This window comes from Xiphias gladius, chromosome 14 (genome assembly GCF_016859285.1).
Source record: "Xiphias gladius isolate SHS-SW01 ecotype Sanya breed wild chromosome 14, ASM1685928v1, whole genome shotgun sequence".
In the NCBI taxonomy this organism is placed as follows: domain Eukaryota; kingdom Metazoa; phylum Chordata; class Actinopteri; order Istiophoriformes; family Xiphiidae; genus Xiphias; species Xiphias gladius.
Window position 1 is genome coordinate 17,781,039 of NC_053413.1, and position 26,121 is coordinate 17,807,159.

The 26,121-nt window shown below is 38.6% G+C and overlaps 3 protein-coding genes across 9 annotated transcripts; 2 read left to right on the forward strand and 1 right to left on the reverse strand.

Annotated features, from left to right (window-relative positions):
* Positions 1-220: 220 nt before the first annotated feature.
* LOC120798539 (5-beta-cholestane-3-alpha,7-alpha-diol 12-alpha-hydroxylase-like) lies at positions 221-3,313 on the reverse strand. The gene has a single exon (XM_040142880.1). It carries the CDS (start codon positions 3,309-3,311, stop codon positions 1,776-1,778), a length of 1,536 nt encoding a protein of 511 aa, XP_039998814.1. The 5' UTR covers positions 3,312-3,313; the 3' UTR covers positions 221-1,775.
* A 3,929-nt stretch (positions 3,314-7,242) lies between these two features.
* Positions 7,243-10,741, forward strand: higd1a (HIG1 hypoxia inducible domain family, member 1A). Its single transcript, XM_040144223.1, has 4 exons — positions 7,243-7,382; positions 7,888-7,962; positions 8,174-8,308; positions 8,597-10,741. Exons 2-4 carry the CDS (start codon positions 7,893-7,895, stop codon positions 8,668-8,670), a joined length of 279 nt encoding a protein of 92 aa, XP_040000157.1. The 5' UTR covers positions 7,243-7,382; positions 7,888-7,892; the 3' UTR covers positions 8,671-10,741.
* Positions 10,742-11,145: 404 nt separating this feature from the next.
* Positions 11,146-19,319, forward strand: ccdc13 (coiled-coil domain containing 13). Of its 7 annotated transcripts, none has more exons than XM_040144219.1 (15): positions 11,149-12,135; positions 12,777-12,979; positions 13,159-13,307; positions 13,399-13,541; positions 13,758-13,841; positions 13,952-14,068; positions 14,186-14,290; positions 14,452-14,622; positions 14,717-14,893; positions 15,558-15,767; positions 15,988-16,088; positions 16,396-16,527; positions 17,988-18,098; positions 18,266-18,317; positions 18,449-19,319. In XM_040144219.1, exons 2-14 carry the CDS (start codon positions 12,792-12,794, stop codon positions 18,285-18,287), a joined length of 1,710 nt encoding a protein of 569 aa, XP_040000153.1. In that variant the 5' UTR covers positions 11,149-12,135; positions 12,777-12,791; the 3' UTR covers positions 18,288-18,317; positions 18,449-19,319. The 7 variants fall into 7 exon arrangements, with proteins under 7 accessions (XP_040000155.1, XP_040000153.1, XP_040000149.1 ...); XM_040144215.1 differs by having other exon boundaries at positions 11,149-11,512; positions 11,817-12,135; positions 18,266-19,319; XM_040144221.1 differs by having other exon boundaries at positions 11,146-12,135; positions 15,561-15,767; positions 18,266-19,319.
* The last annotated feature ends 6,802 nt before the right edge of the window (positions 19,320-26,121 follow it).

Consider the following 26,121-nt stretch of genomic DNA (forward strand, 5'->3'; position numbering starts at 1 on the left):
CCAAGTCAGTTCTGTATTTCCAAATTTCAGTGAGCTAGATCACATCTCAAAATTAAAAATACTCCAAGAAGGAGACAGGGCATATCTTGCTGCCTAATATACAGTATATCAGCATGCCACAACCTGAGGGACAGTGTGTGTATATATATATATATATATATATATATATATATACATATACACAACTGTCAAAGTCTACATTAAGAGATGCCTTCATGAATGAGATGCCTTCATGAATGTAAATACAGAGGGTTTACCACAGGATGCACACCACTAGTAACACTCTAGAAAAGAAAGGCCACATTAGACTTTACCAGAAAATATTTTAAAAAGCCTGCACAGTTCTTGAACAAGAATCTGTGGACAGATGATCAAAGATTTTCTTTTACCACAATGATCGGAAGAGAAGAGTATGGAACTGAAAATGAACTGAAAATGATGGTTACCATGTGTAACATGTTGACATTCAACATGTTTCAATTCACAAATGTTAATTTGTGAATGATTCAAGCTGCTATGGGGGTGGAAATTTCGAAATTTGTAACCAACATTTTCTTCTCTTTCCTCTTCTCTAATCTGTATGCCACTGCTGCCCTGGCATGGCAGATGTTGTACTTTTGCCTGCTTTTAGATAGTTAGTTAACATTTCAAATGAATATGTTTCAAATCTAAGCAAAGTTTGCAACAGAAGTGTTGAAAAAAACAACGCTCTGACACTATTTAGTATAAGTTTGAGAAAGTCTATATTGCAGGTTTGTTGTGGTGAATTATATTAAATTATACAAGGTTTTTGGTTTTTCCGGCCACTGAGTGTAATATATCAAGATTTAAAAAGTAAAAAATAATGAAAAACCTTTGTTTGAACACAAATCAAAGCAGCTGTCTGAGTAAACATTGACAGTGTGACTCATTTATCCTTGTGGGCTGTGATAGTGATTTTAAGGCATGTATTGAAATTTTTTCTCAACTGATACCAGAATGTGAAAACACTTATTAATCACCAAATTTACAAGCTGTGTAATCTCTTAAGAATATGGGGATAAACCCACAACACAGTGATTATTTGTGATGGCTAATATATTAATCACAAATATCTGTGACAAATATGAGGCTTGGAAACCTTGATACAAAATACAGAAACTGTCTCAGAAATGGGCGTAATTGTGTCACAAATTAACACGTTTCAAGGCATTAAACTGCATTTAAAGGTAAAATACAGCATATAATTAGAGTTTAACCCTCCAAAATTAAAGATTTTGCAAATGGATTACGCCACCTAGGCTCATGTAAAATTGCAGAGTTGCTTCAGTAGAATGATAGTGAGCTTCTGAGTACTTTCTGGTACTAAAAAAGAATTTCAGTCACAGGTTATTGAGCAATTACTGTAAAACAATAAAGTTCATAGGTTTATCTGGTCAAGGTGAATGTGCTTTGCTTTTTACTCCACTCTCAAGAAATCAATAGGCCCTGGCATCATGTAATATGATCTTTTGATATTTACTCAAGTAAAAGCAAAAGCAACAGTTTGGAAAAAGATCTAAGAACAGACATACATCATTTTAAGAGGCTATAAAGCAGTTTATTATGGTTAGAAAACTAGTAGTGTATTTGTGTATAGTACACTCCTATCAAATCATATAATCGGTATGAAATTAAAACTAAAACTTCATTGTAGATTTTCATGTTTCCTAGAAACATAATCTTCAAATGAAAGCTTAAAGAGATTAGCCAGATTAGAAAATGTTTTGTCATAAATGTAAAAAGGATTGGTGGGTTTAAAATCTGACTCTGTATCGAAACCAAACATCTCTGTCGGGCTGCATGGATCCAAAGCCCCATCGCCTGATGTCAATTTCAGGTATCTTCTCATCAGGATTCTGCAGCTCAAACTCAAAGTAGACCAACATGAGGAAAGCAAACTGTTTCAGCTCATTGGTGGCAAAGAAACGCCCAGGACACATGGAGACTCCAGCACCCCAGGGCATGTTGTAATACTTCACTTTCTTCCCTGCTTTATAAAAATCGGTTTTCTTGCTCCCGTCTGGATTCAGAAAACGGTCATACTTGAATGAATGGGGGTCAGGGTGGATCTCTGGGTCAATGTGAACAGCAGTGTAAGGAAACATCGCCATTCTGTCACCCTGGCGAATGAAGTATTCACGGCCATCAGCCATCTTGAGGGTCATATCCTGAACCACAGCTCTGGTGAGGAGGGGTGCAGCAGTGAGTCGGAGGGTCTCTTCTATGGCACTGTCCAGGATGGGTGTTCTCATCAGCATTTCACGGGTGAGGTTGACTAAAGGGCCCCCACGTCGGACTTCCTGCCCTGATTCCTTCAGAACCTTATTTACCTCTTCCCTCACTGCTGTCATGGCTTCTGGATGTTTCATGAGGAAGAGGAGCAGCCAGAATGCAGAGGGCCCCGTGTTCCCCTGAGAGGCCCAAAGAAGCACAAACATGTACTTGTTTATCATTGATTCCTTCATACCCATCTCCTCTTTGGTCAGCTGAATGTCCCACACCCAGCGACTAATGTTGTCCTTGGCCTTCATCTTCTGCACAGACAGGGCATTCCAGAAGAATTCCATTAGCCTCTTTGCTTCCAGCCTTTCTCCCGGGAGGAGGATCCCGTAAGCGAGATCGGGGAAGAGTTGGTCGTATTTACGGAACTTGTAAAATAAGGCTTCCGATTCAACTCTGTCTTTCTCTTTGGCTTTCTCCTCACTTTCTTCTGACTTGTGTGGCACATTGCCATACAGAGATAAGTAGCCAGCCCTAAAAAGAATATTGTAGCTGTACATAAACAGTCCATCTTCTATCCACATGCTCTGGTTGGCAGCTGGGTCGATGTTGTACAGCATCAGGTTCTGCAAATTACTCATCATAGCTTGTGTCATTACTTCCAGGCCATCCCCCTTAAGATGCTTGTTGCTGAAAATCTGGAGAGTGTGGTGGTCATCCTTGATAGCTAAGTAACCAAACACTCTGTGCACCAGCTGCTTAGCAAATTTGTTAAAGTCTAGTTTTTCTCGACTCTCCTTAACAAATGCCCCAAACGATAGAGGATCCTGAAGGAATGTAATATAAAACCCTCCCAACTGTACTGTGAATACATCACCGTGCTTTTGCTTCATCCTCTCAAGGAATTTAAATGTGTTACCCCGAAACTCTAAGACATGACCCAGCCAAGGTATGAGGCCCTTATCCAAAGGGGGTTCTCCCGGACGCTGTTTTCGAAAAACCCCGAGAAGGTACAGCCCACCAATCAGAGCAGCAAGGAAGCCTAGAAAAACTGGCAGCAGCAGTCCCATGGCTGATTCTCCTGACAGCCACACAGAGTATTGAAAGTAAGATAGACAACCTGCTTAAATAAGAGACTTTTGCTCCACCCTTTGTGTGGGATCAGTTTCAGGTTTCCAGGAAGTGCATAATAAAACAGTAAAAAAAAAAAAAAGGGATCAGTGAAGTTCAAAATAATGAACCACTGTATTTATACATTTTCCACATCATTTAGACACAGTCACCCACCCCTGCAAACACCCAACAGTCAGCATATGTTAAAATGGTCAAGAGTTGTTGTGCAGTCATTCACACAAACAGATTCAGGATCGGGTCCGGGCATATGTTTTTGCTGACTGCCCAATGTTCACAAGAAGAGAAAAAACATAAACCAAAATACACCTTTGTTAATAATTTTCAGTCTGTTTGCTCCTTAAATAATTTAATTGTTACAAACACCTTTTGCAAGTTACCAATGTCATGAGTAATGTTGGAGGTACTGCCCACAGTCTGTGATTGGGCAGTAGGATAAAAAATGTAGTAAAAAATTTAAAATGCTACTTGGAAATATGAGGCTTTCTTTACTTATGTGTTGTTTTCTCGCATATTGTTTCTAAGGTAGTGAAATAATATCACAGATTAATTTCACTAACAAATATCCAGATTAAGTGATTTTAAATGGATTACACTAAAACCCTTGTTGAAGCTTTATAGGCAGCACATTGTATAACCCTGACCTGTATTACTGCTGAGTAGAGTTGTTTAAATGTGGCAACACATTATTTATTGTACCTGCGTAGTAAACCTTACTAAGGAAGGTCCAAGACAGGGGTCACTGAGCACTTACAATTTAGAGCAAGCACAGAGGTATGCAATATGTCACAGTTCAAGGAAGGGCATCTGAGAAAAAGCACTGATCTTATATACCTTTTATGCACATGTCCTAAAACCTCTGCTGTATTGATTGAAAGATTAAATATTTGTGCCAAAATTGAGAAACAGAGGTTAGCAAGGATAAAACCTGCCCTGTCTGATATAAAGGTTACACAAAGAGATGTGTTTTCTAACATTATGATGACCACGTGACAGAACATAAATGTGGAGTATTATGAGGCAACGGCATCTTTGCGTCTTTCTCCTTCTGCTCCACATTGTTAAGCTAAATTAAATTAACTTTCGTTGCCATTACAACAAACTGTTCATTGTACAGACAGACAGACACACTGATCTGGCTGGAGATTGTCTCATTTCCAAAGTCTACACTGCATATTTATCTGCTTTCTCTGTGTTGGTCCCTTGACATGTAGCACCACCTACTGGTTTATGTACCTTAATGGAAAACGACTGTAAAAACAAGCAGCTGCAGCGTGTTCACTGTTAAACCTACAACCAGTTAGCAAGTTTTGATTGTACAAGGTTTATTGAATTGAGCAGCAAATGGGGGGTAACACAATACATACATGCAAAGAACATCTGCAACAATAAAACATTTTTAAAAATCTGTGGATGAAAAGCTTGAGCAAAGTATGGATATGATCTGACAGTTTATACGAAGAGGTATGCCTGTCTGAAAATATGGCAGACTTTTATTTTACTTTATATATTTTAACTTTTATAACTTTTCATTGGTGGTAGTTGTGGGTTGCCCCCTAGCAGGGACAAACTCGTTTTTTCTGCTGAAGCAGTGAAGCTGCCACCAAATACACCAGTTTCTAATAGTAACTAGGCCTATTGTACATAAACTCTGAAGCACACACGCACGCGCACACACACACACACACACACACACACACACACCAATTCATATGCAAATATAAATATGTGCGACTAAATTGATATTACTGTGAATTAAATGATTGATTTTGATATCGATGAATTTACTGATACCTTTTACTTAGGAGTCTACATTGGCACTTTACAGCCAGTTGTAAACTGAACAGTTACCATGTCACCTGACTAGTGATTCACAAATTCACCACTGGGTGGAGATGTTTTTTTTTTTATATACGACACCACTGCATCGCTTAGGCCTTTTCGACCGGGTCAGTTGCCTTTAAAAGAGTTCTTTGAATTTCAGTATTAATACGTTAAAAAATATTAGTAGTAAAAATGAATATTAGGTAATAACAAAAATTTACCAGACCAGAGGGTTCTGTATAAGGGGTCACACCGCAGGTTCATTAGGTCTCCAAGGCTGTTTTGATGCCCACTCTCAAAAGCGCTCACAAAAACGCGGCAAGTTGCTGTCGTCAAGAAACAAATCTTTAAATTAGTTTTAAGCCGGCCACACTTGCTTTCACTTGGGAACATCACATCAGGCTTAGGTAAGATTATTTGCAGTACAGCTGAAATACAACTGATCACGCGTAAGTTCTACAGTAACGAGCCGAACAAATATTTTTATGACAACAAAACCCTCTTACTGTATGTGACGTGGTAGTTTAGGTTAACTATTTAAAGGCAGGGTTACATGTTGTTTCGAGAAGTACAAGTTCCTTCATTAAAATTGCACACATGGGGGAGATGCTCCAAATGCGCAAGATCTGATCATGTGCTGTTTTTTTTTGCTTGTAAACAAAAATGTGTCAATATAGACACAGACTGTTGCTGTCATAAATGTCCATACTGTTAATGATGGTACCGGGGTTTTACATTTAATGCTACTATGCCCTGATCGATTATTCCTGTGATTCCCTTATAATACTAATAACATACCATAATGATATTGTGGTATGTTATCATTTATCCAATACAGTATATTATTATTACAGTAATAAAAATTTAAAAAAAAGCATGTACTAAAAGAATTAGATGTCGTTGCCAAATGTATTACACAAAGTCATTACAAAATGGGGCGTAAACCTAGAAATCGATTCGGATTATTTTTAAAAGTACTGTAATATATATATATATATATATATATATATATATATATATATATATATATATATATATATATATATATTTCTGTTCTGAATCGGATCCAGCACGTTACAGAAACGTGCAGCCACGAGCCCCCATGACATAGCCCACTCTTATATCACCCCAGAGATCAACACGTGAAGCAGGACCGTTCACCTCCGCCTACTTCCGCCTTCGTTTAAATAACGGTAAGTCATATTGTGACCTTTTACAGTAAGATGATGAAACACTGAGGCTGGGAAAAGCGCAGGGAGAGAACATACACAAGGGTAAATCAAGGAGATCTTAGTATAAGAGAAAGAGAGAATTTAATTTCATGAGAACATCTGGGTTGCTTTAAGAGTTGTTAGTTTCCTTACTTTCAAGGACAGTAAAAGTAAAACTTTATTTAGTGCTTAAATTGTAACACAATGACATGAAAAATCAGCCGACAGGATGAATAAGGCATTTTTAGTTTCGTTGCGAAACAAGACCACACGCTCATCGAGCCGGGAGTAGTATCTCACAGTCGTTTCGACATCTTTGATTTTACCGGGGGATTGCACTACTGATGCTGCGTTCAACGCTGCTCGGATTTACTACAAACATCAAATTGTTGCGCCGTAATGATAACAGCGAACACGCTATACTGCATTGAGTAGGGTATGATTACTTATGTAACTTTAACCAGCTTGAATAATGCATAGCCCTCCATCACCACTGCCAGCTCTTAGCTTTTGTATCAGCCTACTGAAAACTTCTGACAGAGCTAAGAAATCATGCAACAAACACATCAGACACAGAGCACCCTAAGTCCTTGCTTCTATGTAGAAGGACGCGGCCCTGGTCACAAGTTTTATTCATCTTTTTATTTTATTTAATAATTTGAGGAGCCTGTCAGCCGGCAAGGGTTTCACGTAAATTTCTATGGAAAGCTCATTTGATAAACCCCAATCTCTAAAATTCGCTCATTCAAAACAACAGCATTTCCGAGGCGCCTCATTTATTTACCATTTTCTCCGATGGGTGAACGCAACACACGCGTGATAAACTTCCGACGTCGGACCTACGTAAGGTGGTAGTTACATTACGAAACCGGCTCGTTACTTCCGCCAGACTGTACAAGCGATCGGTAACTGCGAAGACTCATCAAACCTTTCCGGATAATTTCTTCACGAGAGATTCAAACACTCCTTAGACAGGTAGGAATCAATTCCGACCTACTCTGGCGTAATGGAGGTTTGATCAGTTGTTAAAACCGCAAAAAAAATCCTCGTTCTGGATTGTTTTATTTCTGCTCAATTCTCTGTAATAACCCACTTCAAATGACTCTATTTAAAATATATATATATATATAACATAATTGCACAATGGTCGATGTGTCTTACGATATGCAGGATATGCAGCGTTATTCAGGCCTATAAAATGATCTGTCTCCCCTCTGCCCTTCATGCGTAACCTCTCAGCAGTTAATGTGGTATTTAAATTAGCTCTGAACAACGAGTTACAAAACAGTTTGAAGTAGGAATTTTAACAGTATTCAAGTAGTATCTAGTAGGCTAATACCTAAAGTTTATCTCCGGCTGTGATTTAGGTTTACAGTGTGGATTCAATCCCAGCTACATCCCACCTGAATGTGCTAGCACGCTATGTCTTGGGAAGAGCATCCAATTTTAAACTAATGCCAAACTTTCTTTTCCTTTTTAGTCGGGATGTCTGCTTATGATGAGAACGAGTCCAAGTTCATGCGGAAAGCAAGGGAGAATCCATTCGTCCCAGTGGGTGAGTACATCTTTTGCCCTCATGGTGACATCATGGAAAAAAAAAAAAAAAAAGTTAAATATAATTGCGTTCAGTTTAAAACTTTCAAGTTAAAACATGCTGTTGTTGGAGCCCCACTGTTTGCTCTTTGTTGTTAAAGTCATTACACCTTGATTTTGTTGTATAGTTAGTCGTCCATGTGAATTGATCCGCCTTTTTTTGCTCTTTGCAGGACTGGCTGGATTCTTTGCCATTGTTGGGTACAGACTGATGAAAATGAAAAGTCGTGGAGACACAAAGATGTCGGTGCACCTGATCCACATGCGTGTGGCTGCCCAAGGCTTTGTGGTTGGAGCCATGACTGTTGGTACGTAGCCTGGAGTTTCACATTTCTGATTTAGATCTGATTTTTAAAAAACAAACAAACAAACAAATGAATCCAGTGACATGCTTTTGATTCCTAGTTATCACAAGTGGTTTAGACTAAAACTGTTATCATTTAAAAAATCTAGTACAGGATTTTTGGTTACGTTGGTTACGTTATGGCCATTTTTACTCGTCAGTGATTAAGTCTGAGCTGCGTTATTTGTCTTATCTGTTTTTTAAGTAGATATAAGGGGCGTGGTGTAACTTTTCCCTCTCTGTTTGTTTTTAGGAGTCCTGTATTCAATGTACAGAGATTACATTGTAAAACCCAGAGAAGAACAGAAAGCAGTGCAAAACAAGTGAACACGGCCTCTTAGACTGTAATTTATGTCCCTTAATATTACCTCATATTAAGGTGTATAGAGTGTTTATTTTTACAGATGTGTCTTAATTTTTGTAGCACACATCCTTTTAGCAACTCACCTCTACTGTAAATAGCGATAACTTATTGATTGGACTTGCTATCACCTCTGTATTGAGAAGGAGGTGTGTTGATCTCAGCTGGTTTAATACTGGTTAAACTCTTTGTTTTGCGGTTATAAATCCCGCTGGTTTGATATCTGTGTGGACAGATGACATTGCTGAATACAGAGTTTTGTTGCCTCCTACCTGAATGGTGAGTGAGTGAAATATCAAAAACTAGAAAATGTATATATAATTTGAAACAGTGTGGTTAGGCTAGGTCTAGACTTAAAGACAACCACCAGTGGCAGGTCGCCTGACCATTTTTTCCCTTTGTCATTATTTTATTGTCTCATACCAGCTATATTCTTTTATGTACTAATTTAGGGATGTTTTGCCAAATTAAAATGCTTGCACCTTATCCCACTTTGCAAAGAAAATTTGCATTTTGGGCATCTTGAGGAAGGCTTTGACAACATTTGGTTTACAGACAATGCCTAAACTCTCAGATTATCTAAACAACTAGAACAGAGGTTTTTGACTCAAAATTGTATGATACAATAAATAAAATTTTAAAATAATGACATGGAAATTGTAAAAGGAAAAAAAGGTAAGACATTTTACTGAGCCAACATTTTACTGAGCCAAAACAATAAATGTCTCTTGTAAAATTAAAATAGGGGATTTTAATTCAGTAGGCTTTATACAGATGGATTGTAAGGGCCACTTCTTTTTTCAAGTTTTTATCACATTGTGATACACAGGGGTCCAGCTTCACAAGCCCCCACGATACATAGTGTATAAACCCACACCTACACCCACAGACTGTGCAATAACCTCTAAAATATCATCATATATCCTACCTTCTGATATGCTTAAATAGATGCCTCGCTAAGTTATAAATAAAATTGAGTTTTGATTGTTGTGTGCAAATACAGAACATGTTATTTTGGAATGTTTGTTCCTTTTTTTTTTTTTTTCCTCTGGAAATAAATATGATCAGTCTCGTAAATCTGATATTTTGTAGTGTGTACCTTTTAGGAACCTCTCCAAGTTGTACTGAAAATGTGTTTTGACTGTTCTGATTAGTCTTTTGTACCATGCCGTATACAATTGTACACTCAACTGCCAGATTATCAAGTACATCTAATGCAGCTAAAATTCACCAATTCAGCAGCCCCAAGAAGTACTCCACAATGGCCATAAGGTTTTCTACTGAGTTTTTTATTTTTATTTTTATTTAAACTTAACATTACAACATTCATGAAAGTAGGATTTAATGCAGGCTGAATTAGTTTTAGTTATTTGTACCTAATAAGCTGCCAAATGATCCTGTAATCAAAACAAATGATTTTGATGTATGTTAAATCAAACTTTCTCACTTTTAGCTCCTGGTAAATGGAACGTCTTTACTGTTCGCTTCATTGTGCTCCAGCAGGTGCCCCCTCCCCCAAAAAATCCAAAGAATAAAACCATTGAAAATTTTTGAACATTACCCTTCCACTCCCATCAAATAAAACTACTCTGCCCTCCTTAACTGATATATCAATGTTTTACGCTTTGAAATACTCCCCCGTGTATTGTCCCAAGAGCAAATACTGTAAAAAGCTGTCACTGTGACTCTGCATTTCCTGTGATGACGAGTGTATTACTCACAATAGATAACACAATGAGACTACCTGAGATCCAGTAAACATTATGCAGCTGCCACGTATCAGGTTACGCTGTACGACAGGAAAATGCAAGTGAAAAGCACATATATCATGTCCCTGTTTAGTTAATATAAAAAAAAAAAACACCAGAGGGGGGTGTATGTAAGCTTGATTATGCTAATCCTGTAGCTGTCATCACTCCCCATTCACCGTACACACAATTATTCCAAATCAGCATCCTTGAGGGGGACCCTTTCTTCCACACTCGGACTGAGGGGTGACTGAGGTAATTGTAAAGCTTCTATGTGATTCCCTATCAAATGAGAAACCGTATTTCACTTTTCTGTTTCTAAATAAAAACTCATTAATGGGTGTCTTAAACATTGTTTGGATGTACCTGTAGCCATTACCTTCCAAGCTGACATAAGAAAATTAATGTGCTACTGTGTATTTACCATTTTGGCATAACATCATAGAGACTGATAACATCCTATTCTTTTTACCTCTGGCAGTTTGACGAAAGCTGCTATGTATCAGCCAAGCGGTTCTTGCGCCCCCTGCTGTTAGCTAACGTTCCTCCTTAATTCTCTTAAAACCTTTTGCCAAGTTAGAGAAACAACTGAAAGGCTGCACACGGGGTTTTATTCTTCAATTAAAGGGGCTGACTTGTGGAAATCTGCCAAAATTGACAACTAAAAAAAAAAAAAGATCAACTTTACAGCCTGGTGAAATGCTCGAGTCGTACCCTCTTGTCCCCTTGACTGCTGGTGCAGGCCCGGAATGAACGACGGAACGATTTTTCTGCAGGTATTTTTTGCGAGTTCGACACGACTCGTGTTTGCACCCGGCAAACTGTACGAACCCGACTCCGCTCGGCTGCTGCTGACACCAGCTCCCACGGTGGCTGCCCTCGACATTTGAAGCACAAGTGCCGAATTTTTTCAGCCTGCATCCCAAGTGCTGCCGAAGAGCCTGGTTGATAGGTCCGGGGCTCGTCGGACAGTAGAGCAGTACCTTGTTAGCCTGTTCAGCTGTGGGTATTACCCCTGATTCCCGCTGCCTGTGGACGGTGGAGGGACTGGCTGCTGCGGGTAAAGTTACGTAACTTTTGGTGACTCTTGGTGTCAATAATTGTTTTGCATTTTGATTGAAATACTTTACATCATCTCCTGCTACTGTCATGATACAGCGTACATAGGAGTTGGTGGTTTTGTTTTACTGTAAAAAAAAAAAAAAAAATACAGACATAGCATCAACGCAATTGTAACAGTAAGTTAAGTCAAAACTTCTTGATGTAATAGGTTATCAACTTGATGTATCCTGCCGCTTGATATTTTTGGGAGGATGATTAAGCTTACTGGCTTACCTCCAATTCATAACGGCGTATCGTGTTAGTGTGCCTTGTAGTGACCTGAAAGGCGAGAAACGCCCGATACTGGAAACCTCGAAATATTGGAAATACTCGATACATTTGGAGGCTCGCCTGTGGTACATACCGAGGGAAATAAACACATCAACATCCCCGGCGCTGATGACTACACTCTTGCTCCCGCGAGATCTTGTTCGGAGTCTCTGGATGGCCGTTGCTATGGATACGGGAGCGTCGCAATCCATGAGGAAGCTGCCATATAATTTCCTCTCCTGCCATACAAGACGATGCGGTGCAAAACAGCGTCTAAGTTGTTTACAAAGTCTGTACTTGGGTAATTGACAGGTAAGCTACTTTTCTCTTTATACAACTGTAACTTGGTAAGGAGCTGTAAGACTAGGCTCGGAGTCCTGAGAGAGTAGCCCCACCTATACTCACGGTGAGTCGCATCATCATAAACATCAACCTTACCTCGCCAATTGCCCGGGACGTTACCTAGCAAAGACTGCCGTTTTGCTGAGAGGACCGGAGGCAGTTTCAATCGGTTTAAGCGCATGGCTTTCCAAATTTATGCTAGCAACAGGGTCATCAATAACAACCTCTTGCTTGATAGTCACGTCTCTGTACAACAAGAAGGAGGCTACTGTATCATCTTGCTTTGCTGCCAGTTTCACAAGGATGAATGCAAATTTAGGCCATTTATTTAACCACGCATTTATACTTGGCCCCCTTTAAAAATATAATAGACAAGGGAGCTATGATGGCCAAACTTAATGGATGTAATGGTTATTTTCATTCAGGTAAAACCGAAACGGCATCACTTAACTATATGCAGCATACAAATCCCAGAAAAAAATATTTCCAAGTATTTACGATATTACTATAACCAAATTCCCACTTAGTTTTTAGTCACAATATTGATCTCCACTGTCATTTTCCACATTTACTGTATAAGTTGATTATTTTCTCCTTATGATGTACTATAGCCTGCATCATAGATCATGGAGCATGACGATGAGCTGAGTGACTTGCGGCTTCAGTTCCAAGCGCTACAAAAACAACAGGAGAAAAGAAAACTCGATAGGAAAAAGGCGAAAGAACCAGATAAGCTTAATGTCAGTGTTATACAGGATGATTTGGATCTATCGAAACAAGGCATTCAGGCAGACAACCTGACTGCAAATGACAGGTGAGTCTTACAAAGATTGAATGAAATGTTATTCTATTAAATGATACTTTATTTGTTATATAGAGAATATAAATAGGGAAATCTTTAAGGTTGGAAATCTTTGTCATCTACATGAATAATCTTGGGTGAAGATAGAGAACAATCATATGCTTAAATTGCAATTAATTGTCTTCCTATAGACTTCTGCAGAATGAGAATCAGAATTTGCTAGACCAGCTGAGAGAGCTAAAAGATGAAAATGGTCGGCTCTTCAAACTTCTGAGCGAAAAAGATTTTGAAATTAAACATCTAAAGAAGAAAAGTGAAAAAGAACGACTGGCCCTAGCAGGTATAATACCATAACCTGCACTTATTTTGCACTGCAGTGATGTTAGAGATGCGTCACAGCTTCTTCATGACTCATCCACTCATCTGTTTAGGCACATCAGGCTTGGCAGGGGATGTGGCAGCCACCAAGATTGTTGAACTGTCCAAGAAGAATAGAGAGCTAACCGCTGAAATTGAGCGAGAAAAGATTAAGTCAAAGCAAAACAGCAACAGAATCAAAGAGCTTGAGAAAGAGGTAACACATTTTTGAGTTAGGTGCATCATTTAATTTGATTTGTTGGATGTAAATTCATCTTTTCAGCACTCAACTATTTACAGTTTGTTTTAAGCTATATAGGTTTTTTCATTTAAACAACGATATGTTATTTATCGTGTTATTTGTAGAATTATATGATTTTTTACAGAGGGAATAAATTAATGAATAATTGTAATGTTATGCTCCTTTCTGTAGCTACAGGTCACTTTGGTGCACTCTACACCTGGGCAAAAGATAGATACAAAGTCACAGAATAAGAGGTTATCTGAAGACTTTGAGGTAATTGTTGAAGTAATAATAGTGGAAATTGCCCAAAATGATATTTTTATGTCTTCCTAAAAGTAATGATAGCAACTCAGTCTGAATCATATATCATTTTTTCACAAAAGCAGGAAAATCCAATGGTGAAATCTCTACAGGAAAAATTAGCTGCTGCCCAGCTGAAAGTGATTGAGTATCGCAACCAGGTTCAATCCGTCAAACATGAGTTGAAAGTAGCTCAGAAGGTAGTATCTTTTTTTCCTGCCTTAAGTCTAACTGCTCAAGAAGAATATCAGGTATTCGTATGATTAATCCTCAGTGACTTCTGTTTTCGAAATTATGAAATGCTACTGCTGTTGCAGGTTTTGATCAGTGAAGTTGGAGAAGAGGTCAACCTTCAGCAATTACTAAGCTGCCCAGGGAGCTTCAGAGGTCGATCTCAGCAGATACTGGCTCTTCAGACAAGGGTAAGTTAGAAATGAAGTATATCATAATGTGCCTCTCAAGTTTAAACTATAAAGTTTATAATAGTTAATAAAGTGCTTTGTAAAGTCACTAATAAAAGACAGCAGACATATAATACAAATACCTGCATGCAACATTAACAAAATTGGACGTTGTGCAACAGGTGCGGGACCTTGAGCAGCAGCTGAACCAGTCAACTCAGCGGAGAGAGCCAAGTGTCCTGAGTGTAGAGGAAGAATTTCTGGGCACCGGGGTCCTTCTGAAAACCCCTCCTCAAGACAGGAACCACAGCTACATCCGCACCATCGAGAAGGACAAGAGGGAAGCGTTCGAGGTGTGTATACATATTTGTAATGGGGTTTGATTGAATTGAAATAAGATTTTTTTTTAATGTATGAAGGGCCTGCTCTCTTTCCATGACTGTATAGAGGATCTCAATGGACTATGAGGCTCTCCTGAAAGACCATGAGGATGTGAAGAAAAAGCTGGACGCCTCGAAAGCCAGGAACAAATCTGTGTCTGCTGAAATAAAAACTCTGAAGGTCCAAATTTCTACCCTACTGGAGAAGGGCAAACATGATGATGAGCTTGTAGATGCTTTGCTGGTAAGGAATTATATAAAAGAAAAATATCTACAGTAACATTAATATAATATTTACTTTGTATCTGCTTTTAATGTAAGACAAACAAATTCTAGTATATCTTAATTTTACAGTAGCTATTGTGAAACTTGTAGAGCGTGTTTGACTACATTTTTGATTATTATATGAAAAACTATAAATCATCTTCTCAGCAAGAAAAACAGACATGTTTTCAGATTAACAACAGTACTATATGGGGTTTATTCTGAAGGTTTTGACAGGTGTTCATAAACCCAAATGATCATGGACTTATGAATCATGGACAAGACAAGCATTCAAACTGCTGAAACTGGAGTTAGAAGATTTTTATGTATTAACAGGAATAAAGTTGGTTCATGAATTAAGTATGGTTAAATACATAACATGATTAAAGCCCCTCGGTCAATTTGTAGTTTAGAGGTAAATGCTCCACAGAAGGCAGATAATGCTTTGTACATTTAATGGTTTATTAAATACACAATTCAGTTATATTCCACATACCACATAATAAATAATGAGGGCTTTCGCATCACATTTACAAGTTAAAATAAGCCCCAGAATGCAGAAAGAAGGATCTTCTGTGATGACTTGATGCTTTGCCATGTTGTTCTCAACAATACCTGCTCCTCATCTCATCTACTTCTGGCAGAAGCAGCAGACCCAGATGCAGGAGGTGCTGAGACGGTTCAGTCAACAGCAGAACGACCAGAGCAAGGAGACACAGCAGAGCCCAAGACGGCAGCTGAGGAGTGAGTCTTCAGAGCACAACGCTCTCATCCAGAAGCTTAAGCAGATGGTTGCTGAGAAAGAGGCAAAGATTAAAGAACTAGAGGAGGAAATCCAGCAGCTCTCTGTGAAGGTGAAAAAAAAGAAAAGAAAAAAATCCAATGTAATGTTCCATTTTACATTTTGGCAAGCCGCACCAAAATTTGAGTCAAAATATTCTCTGTCAGTTCAAACTTTTCAACTAATGGTTGGCCATTCACTCAAATCCAGTGTTTTTGTGCTGTGTCATGGATTCACAAATACTGGCTGAAAAATCTGGCAACACATTAAATGCGTGTTTACAACTGTTGCAGGAAGAGGGCGTGGAAAGACAGTCCAGCCTCAAGACAACAATTCACAGTTCAGGTTTTTCCCCTGAAGAGGGAGACATTAACAAGAGAATAACATCTTTAGGGTATGTATGCCAACGGTAATCATGTTACGTGACCATTGGAGTATGAATATTGTCAGTTTACCTTAATGGATTTAGCCACTGACAGTCATTAAGACTGTTGATCTTGTATTTACATCTTAAACTAATTTCCTCTGCTAACTGTTAAGTCAGGGTTGTAAGACATCGTGTCTGGCAAAATATGGGTTAATAATTCAGTCTACCCTGTTTATACATTTCCTGATACATTTTTATACATCTAGTTAGGTACCACTAGGAAATGAATTAACAGCAAAAATAATGTTTTAGTAATGTGTCCTTTTGTTCTCAGGGGTCCAGGTCCTTCAAAATGTCCACAATGTTCAGCTGATGTGAGTGCACTCATGACCCAGTGTAGTGAATATAAAATCCTCCGCGTGGAGAAGGACAGACTCCTTGAGCTTGTGAACGTCCTACAGACAAAGTAATATATACTGTAGACATTGCTTTTTGTCTCTAAAATTGTTTTCCTGCTGAACACTTTTTTTTTTCTGCTATTTTTCTACCGTCAGCGGTACAAGTATTTGTTGAAATGCACATCTTGGAGAGACATGGATCTAAAAATGTCTCTCGATCTGTAACATTAAAACAATTTCTACTGATTTTAACAAAATATCACAACAAAAACAGTTGAACACTTTGTGCACCGGTCATACATGATCTTCAAAAGCAAGAAGTTTTTCATTTTGTTACCTCTGTCACTGCGGTGATCCAATGTTAGACTGTCTAACTTAAAAAAGAATATTTTTGTTAATATAATAAAATGTCAGCAATTTTCAGAGATGGCAGTGCCCATGCAATGAGAGTTTGTTTTGCAGTGGTTTAATGATTCACAGGAAGAGCACTGAACCTTTGAAATGTTATTTTTCATATTTTATTTTCATTTGGCAATTCTGAGGCTTTGTGTATCACAAACATCAAAATGACCTTTTCCAATTAGGCATGAGGGAATGTTGCAAGGCCACACCACTAAAACCTTCTATGAATTTGTATTCTATTGTACTTACCTGATTCAAGGCCATAGACACTAGTTATTGCCCACTGAGCACTGCTCAGTGGGGTTGGAGTTCTTGCAGTTCTTTATATTCAATACCATCCATGACAGCGTGGCTGGTATTGTTTTCACCTTGAGTCTGTTTGTGTGTGTGTGTGTGTGTGTGTGTATGAGTGATCATGGCACAAATTGGTCCTGGAGACACTTACTGTAGCGGGAACTACCACAGAGTTGGTTTTAAGTACTTTGGGAGGTGTTGATTTGTCTGTCTTTCTTGTCATCACGATAGCGTCACTACCCTGCAAGACAAAGTCATGAAATTTTGCAGGTGTGTGGTTGAGAAAATAAAGGCTTAGCTTGAGGATGGGTGTGGATCGAGTACTCATGTAATAATGTAGTAATGACTACTGGGTACTCTTGGGTTGCTACTTCAAGTTGTCATGTTGACCAGCGTGTTGTGGCTGGTGTGATCCCATGGCAAGATGGTCTCTAGTTTATTTATTTAGTCAAATTCTGACTGAGGGGTGCAGTAAAGCAAAAAGAGTTTTACAGTTAATTTTACAGCCTTCAGGTTACAGTTAGTATTAGAACATCTTCCCGGTGATAAAATTATGTAAATTAAAAGTAACCAAAAAATAACTGAATGGTCTACCGTAAGAAAATTATGTCATAAATAAGCAATTTTAAGTTATGTGGGCAATTACCTAGATGTATCAATTTAATTACTGTACAAGTAAGTATTTATACACATACATCAATTTGTTCACATATCTATGTCCATCTAAAGCTTCATTAGTCCATCTCTACAGTCGCCAACAAGAGGAATTGCATTACTTTTATTTCAACTCATTTTTTAACTATCAGAAACCTCCTTTGTTTGAATCCTCCAGAGAAAAAGAGATGAACCAGAGGTGTTTGGAGGCAGAGCAGAAGTATCAAGAGGAGCGCCGCAGGACAGTGATCCTGGAGCAGCAGCTGGAGAGGACAAAATTAGATTCAAAGTAAGGATGGTGCAAGCAGCAAGGGTAGAACTGGGTTGCCAGGCTCAATGACAGCATTAGACAACGCGAGCACATTTTCATTTTTTGCTTTTTTTTTTTGAATGCTTTGACTCATCAATTTCTCCTTTGTCTCTCTTGCTTGCGGCTGTAACAACTCTGTCCTTCAGGAGCAGTGTCCCTCAGCACTAAGATGGCAGGAGTCTACAAACAACAGGAATTGTCCGTAGTCAAACTGAATAAACTGTCTAACAACTTGATTGCCATTTGTAAACATCCTTACTTTGACAACACTGTAGATGTCCTAAACTTTTCTTGATTTTTGTTTTTTCCAAATATAAAATTTACAACAGACAACAGTAATAATGATACATGGCAACGGACGCACTGCCTATGGACAGCGCTCCTCCTGTTTGGACTGGGCAGAGATGTTCATGTTGCTCTTATATGTTGTCTCCTGGCTGGTCATTCAGCTGGAGGTAATGGAGGCGCCGATGGCATCGCTAAAGAGGATTCTCCACCAAAACCTGCGGCTCCGCAGTGACGTGATGAGACCAGTCAAGCATGTTTCCCTGCAGGCTCTGTGACAGCCCAGACCTGACACTAAGCAGTGGAACTGGCTAGTCCCTGCTCAACCTCATGTCCAGCTGAGCACTACCTTCTCCTGTCCAGCCTGGAGGAAACAGGCTCGCCTCTTCTGCCACACAGACATCATACAAATCTCCTTCTTTTTCTCCATTTGAACCCTCAACGACAGTTTATGATGGTTCTTTTGTGCGTTCAGGTGACCTCAGTTTAACCAATCGAGTACCTTGAGTAGCAGAGCTTTCAACTTAACCCTAATGGCATCAGACAAGTGTTCCTACCAATTACAGAAATGTTTGATGTTGACAGGATGTCTCCCCATAGTTTCATATTTTGTCTACTTGCTGTTTTATACATTTCACTGTCACCTTTTATTAAATTAATGTAGTGTATGTCTTTTCATCCGCTGGCAACCTTAAGTGAATTACAGATATAGATAGCCACAATGTCTGTTTTTAAAGTATATGCAATCTAATGAGATGTCCTATTTAATTAATGAAAAGGGAGCCAAATCTTCACCAAATGTTTTGAATATATTGTTTACCTTCATGGTTATTACTTTCCTAAAGTTTTTATATTATTTTTGGACTCCAGATGGTTGTACGTAAATGTGTGTCAGGCCAATCCAAATAGTAAACACCTCAATTAAGTTCCCAAAAGATTCAATATTCCTTTTAAATATCACTGTTAATCATTTCTGACTTGAAACCAGCTGTGTGGGAATAGTGGTTGAAAATGAATGCGGACTCAAGCTGTACAAACTCCTGCTTTAGTCCTCCATACGTTCCCCAGAGCATGTCACACGTACATCGATCAGCCAACACATTAACACCAGCAACTGTTTTTAAATTTTCTGGCGGATCGGTGTATGTACAGTATGTGATCTTAATTCTTAATCCAAAGGTTGTCTGGATGTGCGTAGCCTGGTGGGAGTGGCCCCTACATTCATACTAAAAATTCATACTAACATCCGAGTTATTTTCTTCCGATGTAGCCAAAAGGATTTCAGCAGAAACACCCCCCCTTCCCTCCCCCCTCTACATCACGCTTAATTTAAAACCATGGCTGAGTTAGTGTGCTGCTTCAAATACCGCACTATTTCTTCCAGGACCCTGTGGGAGATTGGCAGGTCCCCATTGGACTGAGCGAGAAAGTGCCACAAGACAAAAATATCAGCGTTTGGACGTGATGAAGAAAGCCTTTATGCTCAGAGTAACAAAAACCAACTTGTGTTGAATACCTCCTGGATAGAAGGTGAGGCACCTTTTAATGTAGTAGAGTGAGATGTGTCATTGGAGAAACAGATGAGATACCATAAGCCTTATGACTACATGCCCTGCAGGTTTGCTAAATACAGTATGTATCAAATGCAGCAATGTGCGTCAGAAAGGGTGTTGATGGAGCAAATGCTTGTCATGGTCCCTAACTGCATTCGATTGCAGGGAAAATGTTAAACCTCATAAATCTTTGTTTCGTTGGTTTTTATGTCTGCCATAAAACAACTTCATATAAAAATGAAGTTGGTGTTGGTGAGCATGTAGAATATATTCCAAAAAATTTAATCTGAAGTTTTTATTTTGCACATGTGGTACTTGATAGTAACAAGTACCTAACAGCAATAAATAAACCTTATTGCTGTTCAATACTCGTTTCACTGTAATTTCAGCTAAAAAAAACCATTGTTGTCATAGATTAATACAACTACTCCTGTTGACTTAAGTCATAAGAGAGTGTCATCACTTTCAAATAAATTACTCTTCGCCAAACAATTTTAATATTGTTTTATGTAGCTGTATTACGCAGAAAGGTGTAGATTTATTCCAAAATGCCCAATAACCCACCAAACCAAACACAAACTTATGTAAACACAGCATACGTAAACAGCCTCACCTATTTGTCATTCCAGGTTTGAATGACTCCTTTCTCCATCCTTCTCCTCAGAGGTATTCCCTCGTTCTGGACCAATGCTTCCTGCAGACCATTGACTGCATCCAGAAAATAAAGTAAATAGTGGAGCTGTGAACGCAGAGGTTAAAGTTAGCCATCAGTATATGAGGGATCTGTGAACTTTACTCAGGCCAGAAAACGGTTCGTGCCTCTATGAGTCCATTCAGCTCCTAGTGATTCTCATTTACATGTAATGGAAAGAAAATAAACACCATGGTCCTAATGTGCTCATTTACAGTAAGCAGAAATAAGATAATGAGCTGTTATCTTCACTGAGACAGTGCTGAAGCAATGATAAGCACGTTTTTTTAAGTGAAATGTTCATCAAAGTCTACAGGATGAGTAAAATGGTTCCAGACATTGATATCCAAAATCAAGTATGGAGGCGTTCTCTACAGTCGGCCACAATTGTTGGTGTGATGTGTTGACAAGAAAAGTTCTGTCAGCAGATCAATTTTCCGTTTTGATCTGTGCCTCTTGCCCTTTTATTTCAAGCTTTTGCAGTTATGTTAGCTAATTTTCAAACTTTGGTTTACTTGCAGTTTCTCAATAGAATAATATTCTGATGCAGTGAGGTACCGTGTCAATACTGTATGTTCTTTTTTTAGTAATTTTGTTTATTTCAGCAGTTTTCAGTTTAAAAATAGGTGGCATCGCTAGATGGCAGTATGGTTAATCATGTACTGTATATTGACTCATGAATCAACTTTTAATGTGTCTTTCTGGCAGTCAGTGACTATGATGCAATCTAAAACCAAAAATGACAATATGCAGTATGCTTAATCTACTTTTAAAATTAATTTCTGTGCAGTATCTATTCTATATAGTGCATTTTAATTGCCATTGTGATAGCCCAATTGTGATTAAATCAATAGACTGTAAAGAAAAGTGATCTCTTTGCCTCTGGAGTTAATAAAAGAGTAAATAGAAATATAATACAATAATGGTACATTAGGTATGTCCTTGTAGAGACAGTATTGTAAATTTAAATCAGACAAGCAGATATAAAAATGTATTGTTAAATATATGGAGCAAAAATTCAGGAATATATCTTGGCGGTGACATAACTGCAGCTGTATTTTGGTACTGAAAGACTTTGTAGGACAACAGTGCAAAGGCACAAAGAGCAAACGGACACTGAAATAAACCGACTCTGAAATGGTGACAGCCATGCTTAGGAAACTGCTATCTTTTGACAATTACGCAGTCTGTGCCCGACATGTGCCCCACCCTCACCCCCCAAACACCTCAAAAACAATCAATGTCAGAGAGGAATGACACACAGTGTGTACATGTAGACATATCTTTTTTATTTATAGCCAAAATGAGAAGAAAATGTACTGGAGATGGAAGTTTGAATCACTAGCCATGTCATGTGTGTCCATCATCACTGGTGCAGATATCCTTAATGATTCGGCCACTTGACACATAAAGGCTCTGGTGCTGACTGCAACTGCAAGGCAGGAGGAGCAGTAACATCAGGGCAAACGCCTTAATGAATAAAGCTGTTAAACAAGTCCCTTAACACACGCTGACGCAATGGCGTTGACCTTTTGCTCAAGAATATGATCACTGCCAGTGGGATCTACTGCTTTCTGGAGCTGTGTGCATGAGCGCCACGGATTGCAGGCGGTTGATTTTTGTAGTTTTACCTTTATCTGATAGTTCACAGGAGAAAGAAACAAAATAATTGGGTGAGACAAAAGAGGATGACATGCCAGCTGAGACGACACGACGGCCCAGGAGGCTGCTTGTTGCTCAGAAAAATGCGATCTGTGCATGCTTTATGAAAATAAATGTGTGAAGCTTTGTTTTGACAACAATCACATCCACCATTAATGCTGAATGGATTCACATTGTATCTGCAGACGTTGATATGCTGTAGCTTTTTATTATAAGACCCAATAAGGGAAAAGCCAAATGTTCAGATATTACAAGATATTTTCCAGATAATTCTAAATGAGTTGCATTTTCGCATACTAATCAATTCAAAAGTGTACGTATGTTTTGATTATTTCTGTCAGCTGCTGCATCCTGAACAAGCTGGTAGTCATTTCTGCCTCTACTTATAATGTAACTGGTTCCTCACACTAAAGGTAATCAGTAATTTGGTTAAACAAAGACATATTTGAAAAATATACCTCACATTTCCAGGGTCTAAGTGGAGGCTCTACCACCTTACTTGTCCTCTGCATCCTGAAACCAGGTTTTAATGGCTCCAAACAGGTTTCTTCTATCACAAAGAATCTAGCCCAGCAGGCAGCCATAGGGTGAATATGTCAAACAGTCAGACTTTGTCATAATGGAGGAGGCCTATTGACGCTCTGTATTCAATCATTCTTATACAACACCTCAAAGTAGTAGAAAGAAAAATGAGTGCATCTATCAAATACAAATGTGAAAAGATATATGTTTACATGCTTCAAATGGTAACATTCATATTTCACAAAAAATGCTCACTGTAGTTTGTTCAACTCCGCACCTTAGCACCATTTTGGTAAAAAATGGACTGCATTTTGTTATTTCTTGTAAAAACACCCATAGATCTTTAGAAATAATTAGGTAATAGTATGTGCTGTACATTTCCCGTTGTAGCCTTGGTACTTTTGCCTTGGTAAACTAGAAGTACAGGTATTCATACGTGAGAAAGTCTTCAGAAAACCAAGTATCACAGATTCAAATCACATCTCTAACACCAGTATATCACCAGTGATTGTGACTTTGTCGCAAAAAGAATAAAATGGCACTTTTACAGAATTACAAGGAGCTAAGCCCACCGTGCAACAAATTCTAGACAACATGTCCATGTGAGCCCTGTAGTTAGGGAGTTTTTTTTTTCTCATTTTTTGCATTCTGTGATCGAGGGATGAATCACAAGTGCGGAGTTACAATGACAATGATGGTATATTCAACAAGGTGGTGAACGCACTCAAACAACTGAATGGTGGACTGGGTTCACCAGGTGCTTCACAACTAAAATATTCCAGTTAGATAAGCCGGTGCATCATTGACCTTTGTAAAAACAGACATCTGATAATAATCGTTGAAGTAGCTACTTAATGTCACCAAACCTACTCTGGTTACAAATAAAATGACAAGAAAAAACATTTTTATTTCCAAATGTTGCTTCCTGACACCCCAATTTGTTGCATTGTTAACAAAACATTGTAACAGAAAATAGAAATCCAAGCTAGACAGGAGCAGAATTTAACAGATTTTTCAGAAGCTGGCTTTGAAATGTCACTAGATTGACAAAGAGATTTAATGAAGAAAAACTAAAAAAAACAAAAAAATCAAAAAATAAAACTGAAGCTTTGTGCAATCATACTAGAGTAGACCACATAGCAGGCTCTTTTGTATGCTACCAGTTGGACGTGATGTAGTTCATGTAGCACTGGTATGGTGATTGCATTCAACACCTCTGACAAAAGCCAATCAATGGAAGTTATTACTGACTAAGGCTGAGGACAGGGGTTCTCAATGTCACCAACACCCCGCAGGATTGGGCTGCACGCTGCTAGCATAAATTTCCCATTAAACATCATCAGGGATAACAGATTCAAGTGTGCTACATAATTTATGTAAGTAAGTATGTTCCAGTTTCTATGGTGATAAATGGGTGTTACCTGGTGTAATTTGCGGAATAAAAGAAAATCTTCAAAGAAAAGATATTTCATCACTCATAATCACAGACTTACCCAGGACCAGGAAAAGGCTGAGTAAATGGAACTGTGATGAAAAAGAATCCACTTTGACTAATGGCATTTCATATTAAAGGACCTTTTAGACCTGCCCTGAGATATGAGGATGAAACTTGAATCATTGTGTAAAGCATCTCTCTCTGCTGTATGCTTCTGTAAGTCTCTTTACAGTCATTTAAATGAAATCCTTCCTAGGTAATCTGTAAAGTAAGGGTCATGTCTGGCTGTTATAGCAGTAGGCATAAAAATTAAATATGTTCACAATAGCAACAGATAAGATGAGATTGGATAACTGATCCTAAGAGCCATGCTGGCAGTATATTCTGTTAGCAAGGAAAATGCAAATTGGTAAAAAAAACAGAAAACATCTAGTGTAACAAAGTATACCCAAGTACAATTTAACTTAAAACTGCTCTAATCAGCATTTCTATATCACAGGATAGTTCAACATTTTGGGAAATACACTTATTTGCTTTCTGGTTGCGAGTTAGATGAGAGGATTGATACCACTCTCGTGCCTTATCTGTCAGTTAAAAACGAGGCTACTGCCAGCATGTGGTTAGCTTAGCTTAGCTTAGCACCACAACAGGTAAAGGGTTAAAACAGAAGGCCTGGCTCTGTCCAAAGGTAACAAAATTTGCCTACCAGCATTTTAAAGCTCACTAACTAACACGTTATATCTCATTTGTTTATTCCATACAGAAAAGAGCATGTAAAAATAACGATTCACCATTTTACGGGGGGTTATATGCCACACTACTTCTAGGCTCTGGTTAAGCAGGAAAGCTGTTTTCAGGGAAAATGCTAATAACCGACTGTACCCTATCCACCCACACCAAACATCAAAGTAAGCAACAATATTGTGAACATAGTAGAGCATTTACCAGCTAATGAACCACACATAGTGAATTCAGAAAGTATTCAGACCCCATCACTTTTTTCAAATTTTGTTACGTTGTAACCTTATGCTAAAATCGTTTAAAGTCATTTTTTCCCTCATCAAGCTCATTACCCCATAATGACAAAGCAAAAACTGAATTTTAGAAATTTTGCAAATTTTTTAAAAAGGAAAAACTGAAATATCACATTGACATAAGCATTCAAACCCTTTACTCAGTACTTAGTGAAGCACCTTTAGCAGCGATTACCTTGAGTCTTCTTGGGTTTGATGTGACAAGCTTTGCACACCTGGATTTGTAGATTATCTGCCATTCCTCTCTGCATATCCTCTGAGACTCTGGATCAGGTTTTCATTAAGATGTCTCTTTGCTCTTTGGTACTTGTTCAATTTGGATTTCATGAGACCAGAGAATCTTGTTCCATACAGTCTGACAGTCCTTTAGGTGCTTTCATGCGTCTTTCACTAAGGACAGGCTTCCGTCTAGTCACTCTGCCATGAAGCCCGGATCGGTGGAGTGCTGCAGTGATGGTTGTTCCAAACTTGCTCCATTGCAGAATTATGGAGGCCACTGTGCTCTTGGGAACCTTCGACGCAGCAAAAATTGTTTTTATAGCCTTCCCCAGACACAAACCTGCTTCTGGGCTCTGCAGGCAGTTCCTTCGCCCTCATGGCTTGGTCTTTGCTCTGATATGCATGGAGAGCTGCGAGAACGTAAATAGACAGGCGTGTGCCTTTCCAAATCCTGTCTATTCAATTGAATTTACCAATCAAGGCATAGAAACATCTTAAAGGTAATCAAGAGAAATGGGACCTGAGCTAAATTTCAAGTGTCATACCACAGAATTTGAAAGCTTAAATCAATTTGATATTTCAGTTTTTCCTTTTTATTCAA

What these genes read in the sequence shown, in the direction of transcription:
- ccdc13 (XM_040144214.1), top strand. Translation starts at nt 12,792, where the DNA reads ATGGAGCATGACGATGAGCTGAGTGACTTGCGGCTTCAGTTCCAAGCG. An exon ending in ACAAGAGGGAAGCGTTCGAG is followed by an intron (nt 14,623 to 14,716) that starts GTGTGTATACAT and finishes ATGACTGTATAG; the next exon opens with AGGATCTCAATGGACTATGA. An exon ending in AAGAGAATAACATCTTTAGG is followed by an intron (nt 16,089 to 16,395) that starts GTATGTATGCCA and finishes TTTTGTTCTCAG; the next exon opens with GGGTCCAGGTCCTTCAAAAT.
- higd1a (XM_040144223.1), top strand. Translation starts at nt 7,893, where the DNA reads ATGTCTGCTTATGATGAGAACGAGTCCAAGTTCATGCGGAAAGCAAGG. An exon ending in GAATCCATTCGTCCCAGTGG is followed by an intron (nt 7,963 to 8,173) that starts GTGAGTACATCT and finishes TGCTCTTTGCAG; the next exon opens with GACTGGCTGGATTCTTTGCC. An exon ending in GGTTGGAGCCATGACTGTTG is followed by an intron (nt 8,309 to 8,596) that starts GTACGTAGCCTG and finishes GTTTGTTTTTAG; the next exon opens with GAGTCCTGTATTCAATGTAC.
- LOC120798539 (XM_040142880.1), bottom strand. Translation starts at nt 3,311, where the DNA reads ATGGGACTGCTGCTGCCAGTTTTTCTAGGCTTCCTTGCTGCTCTGATT.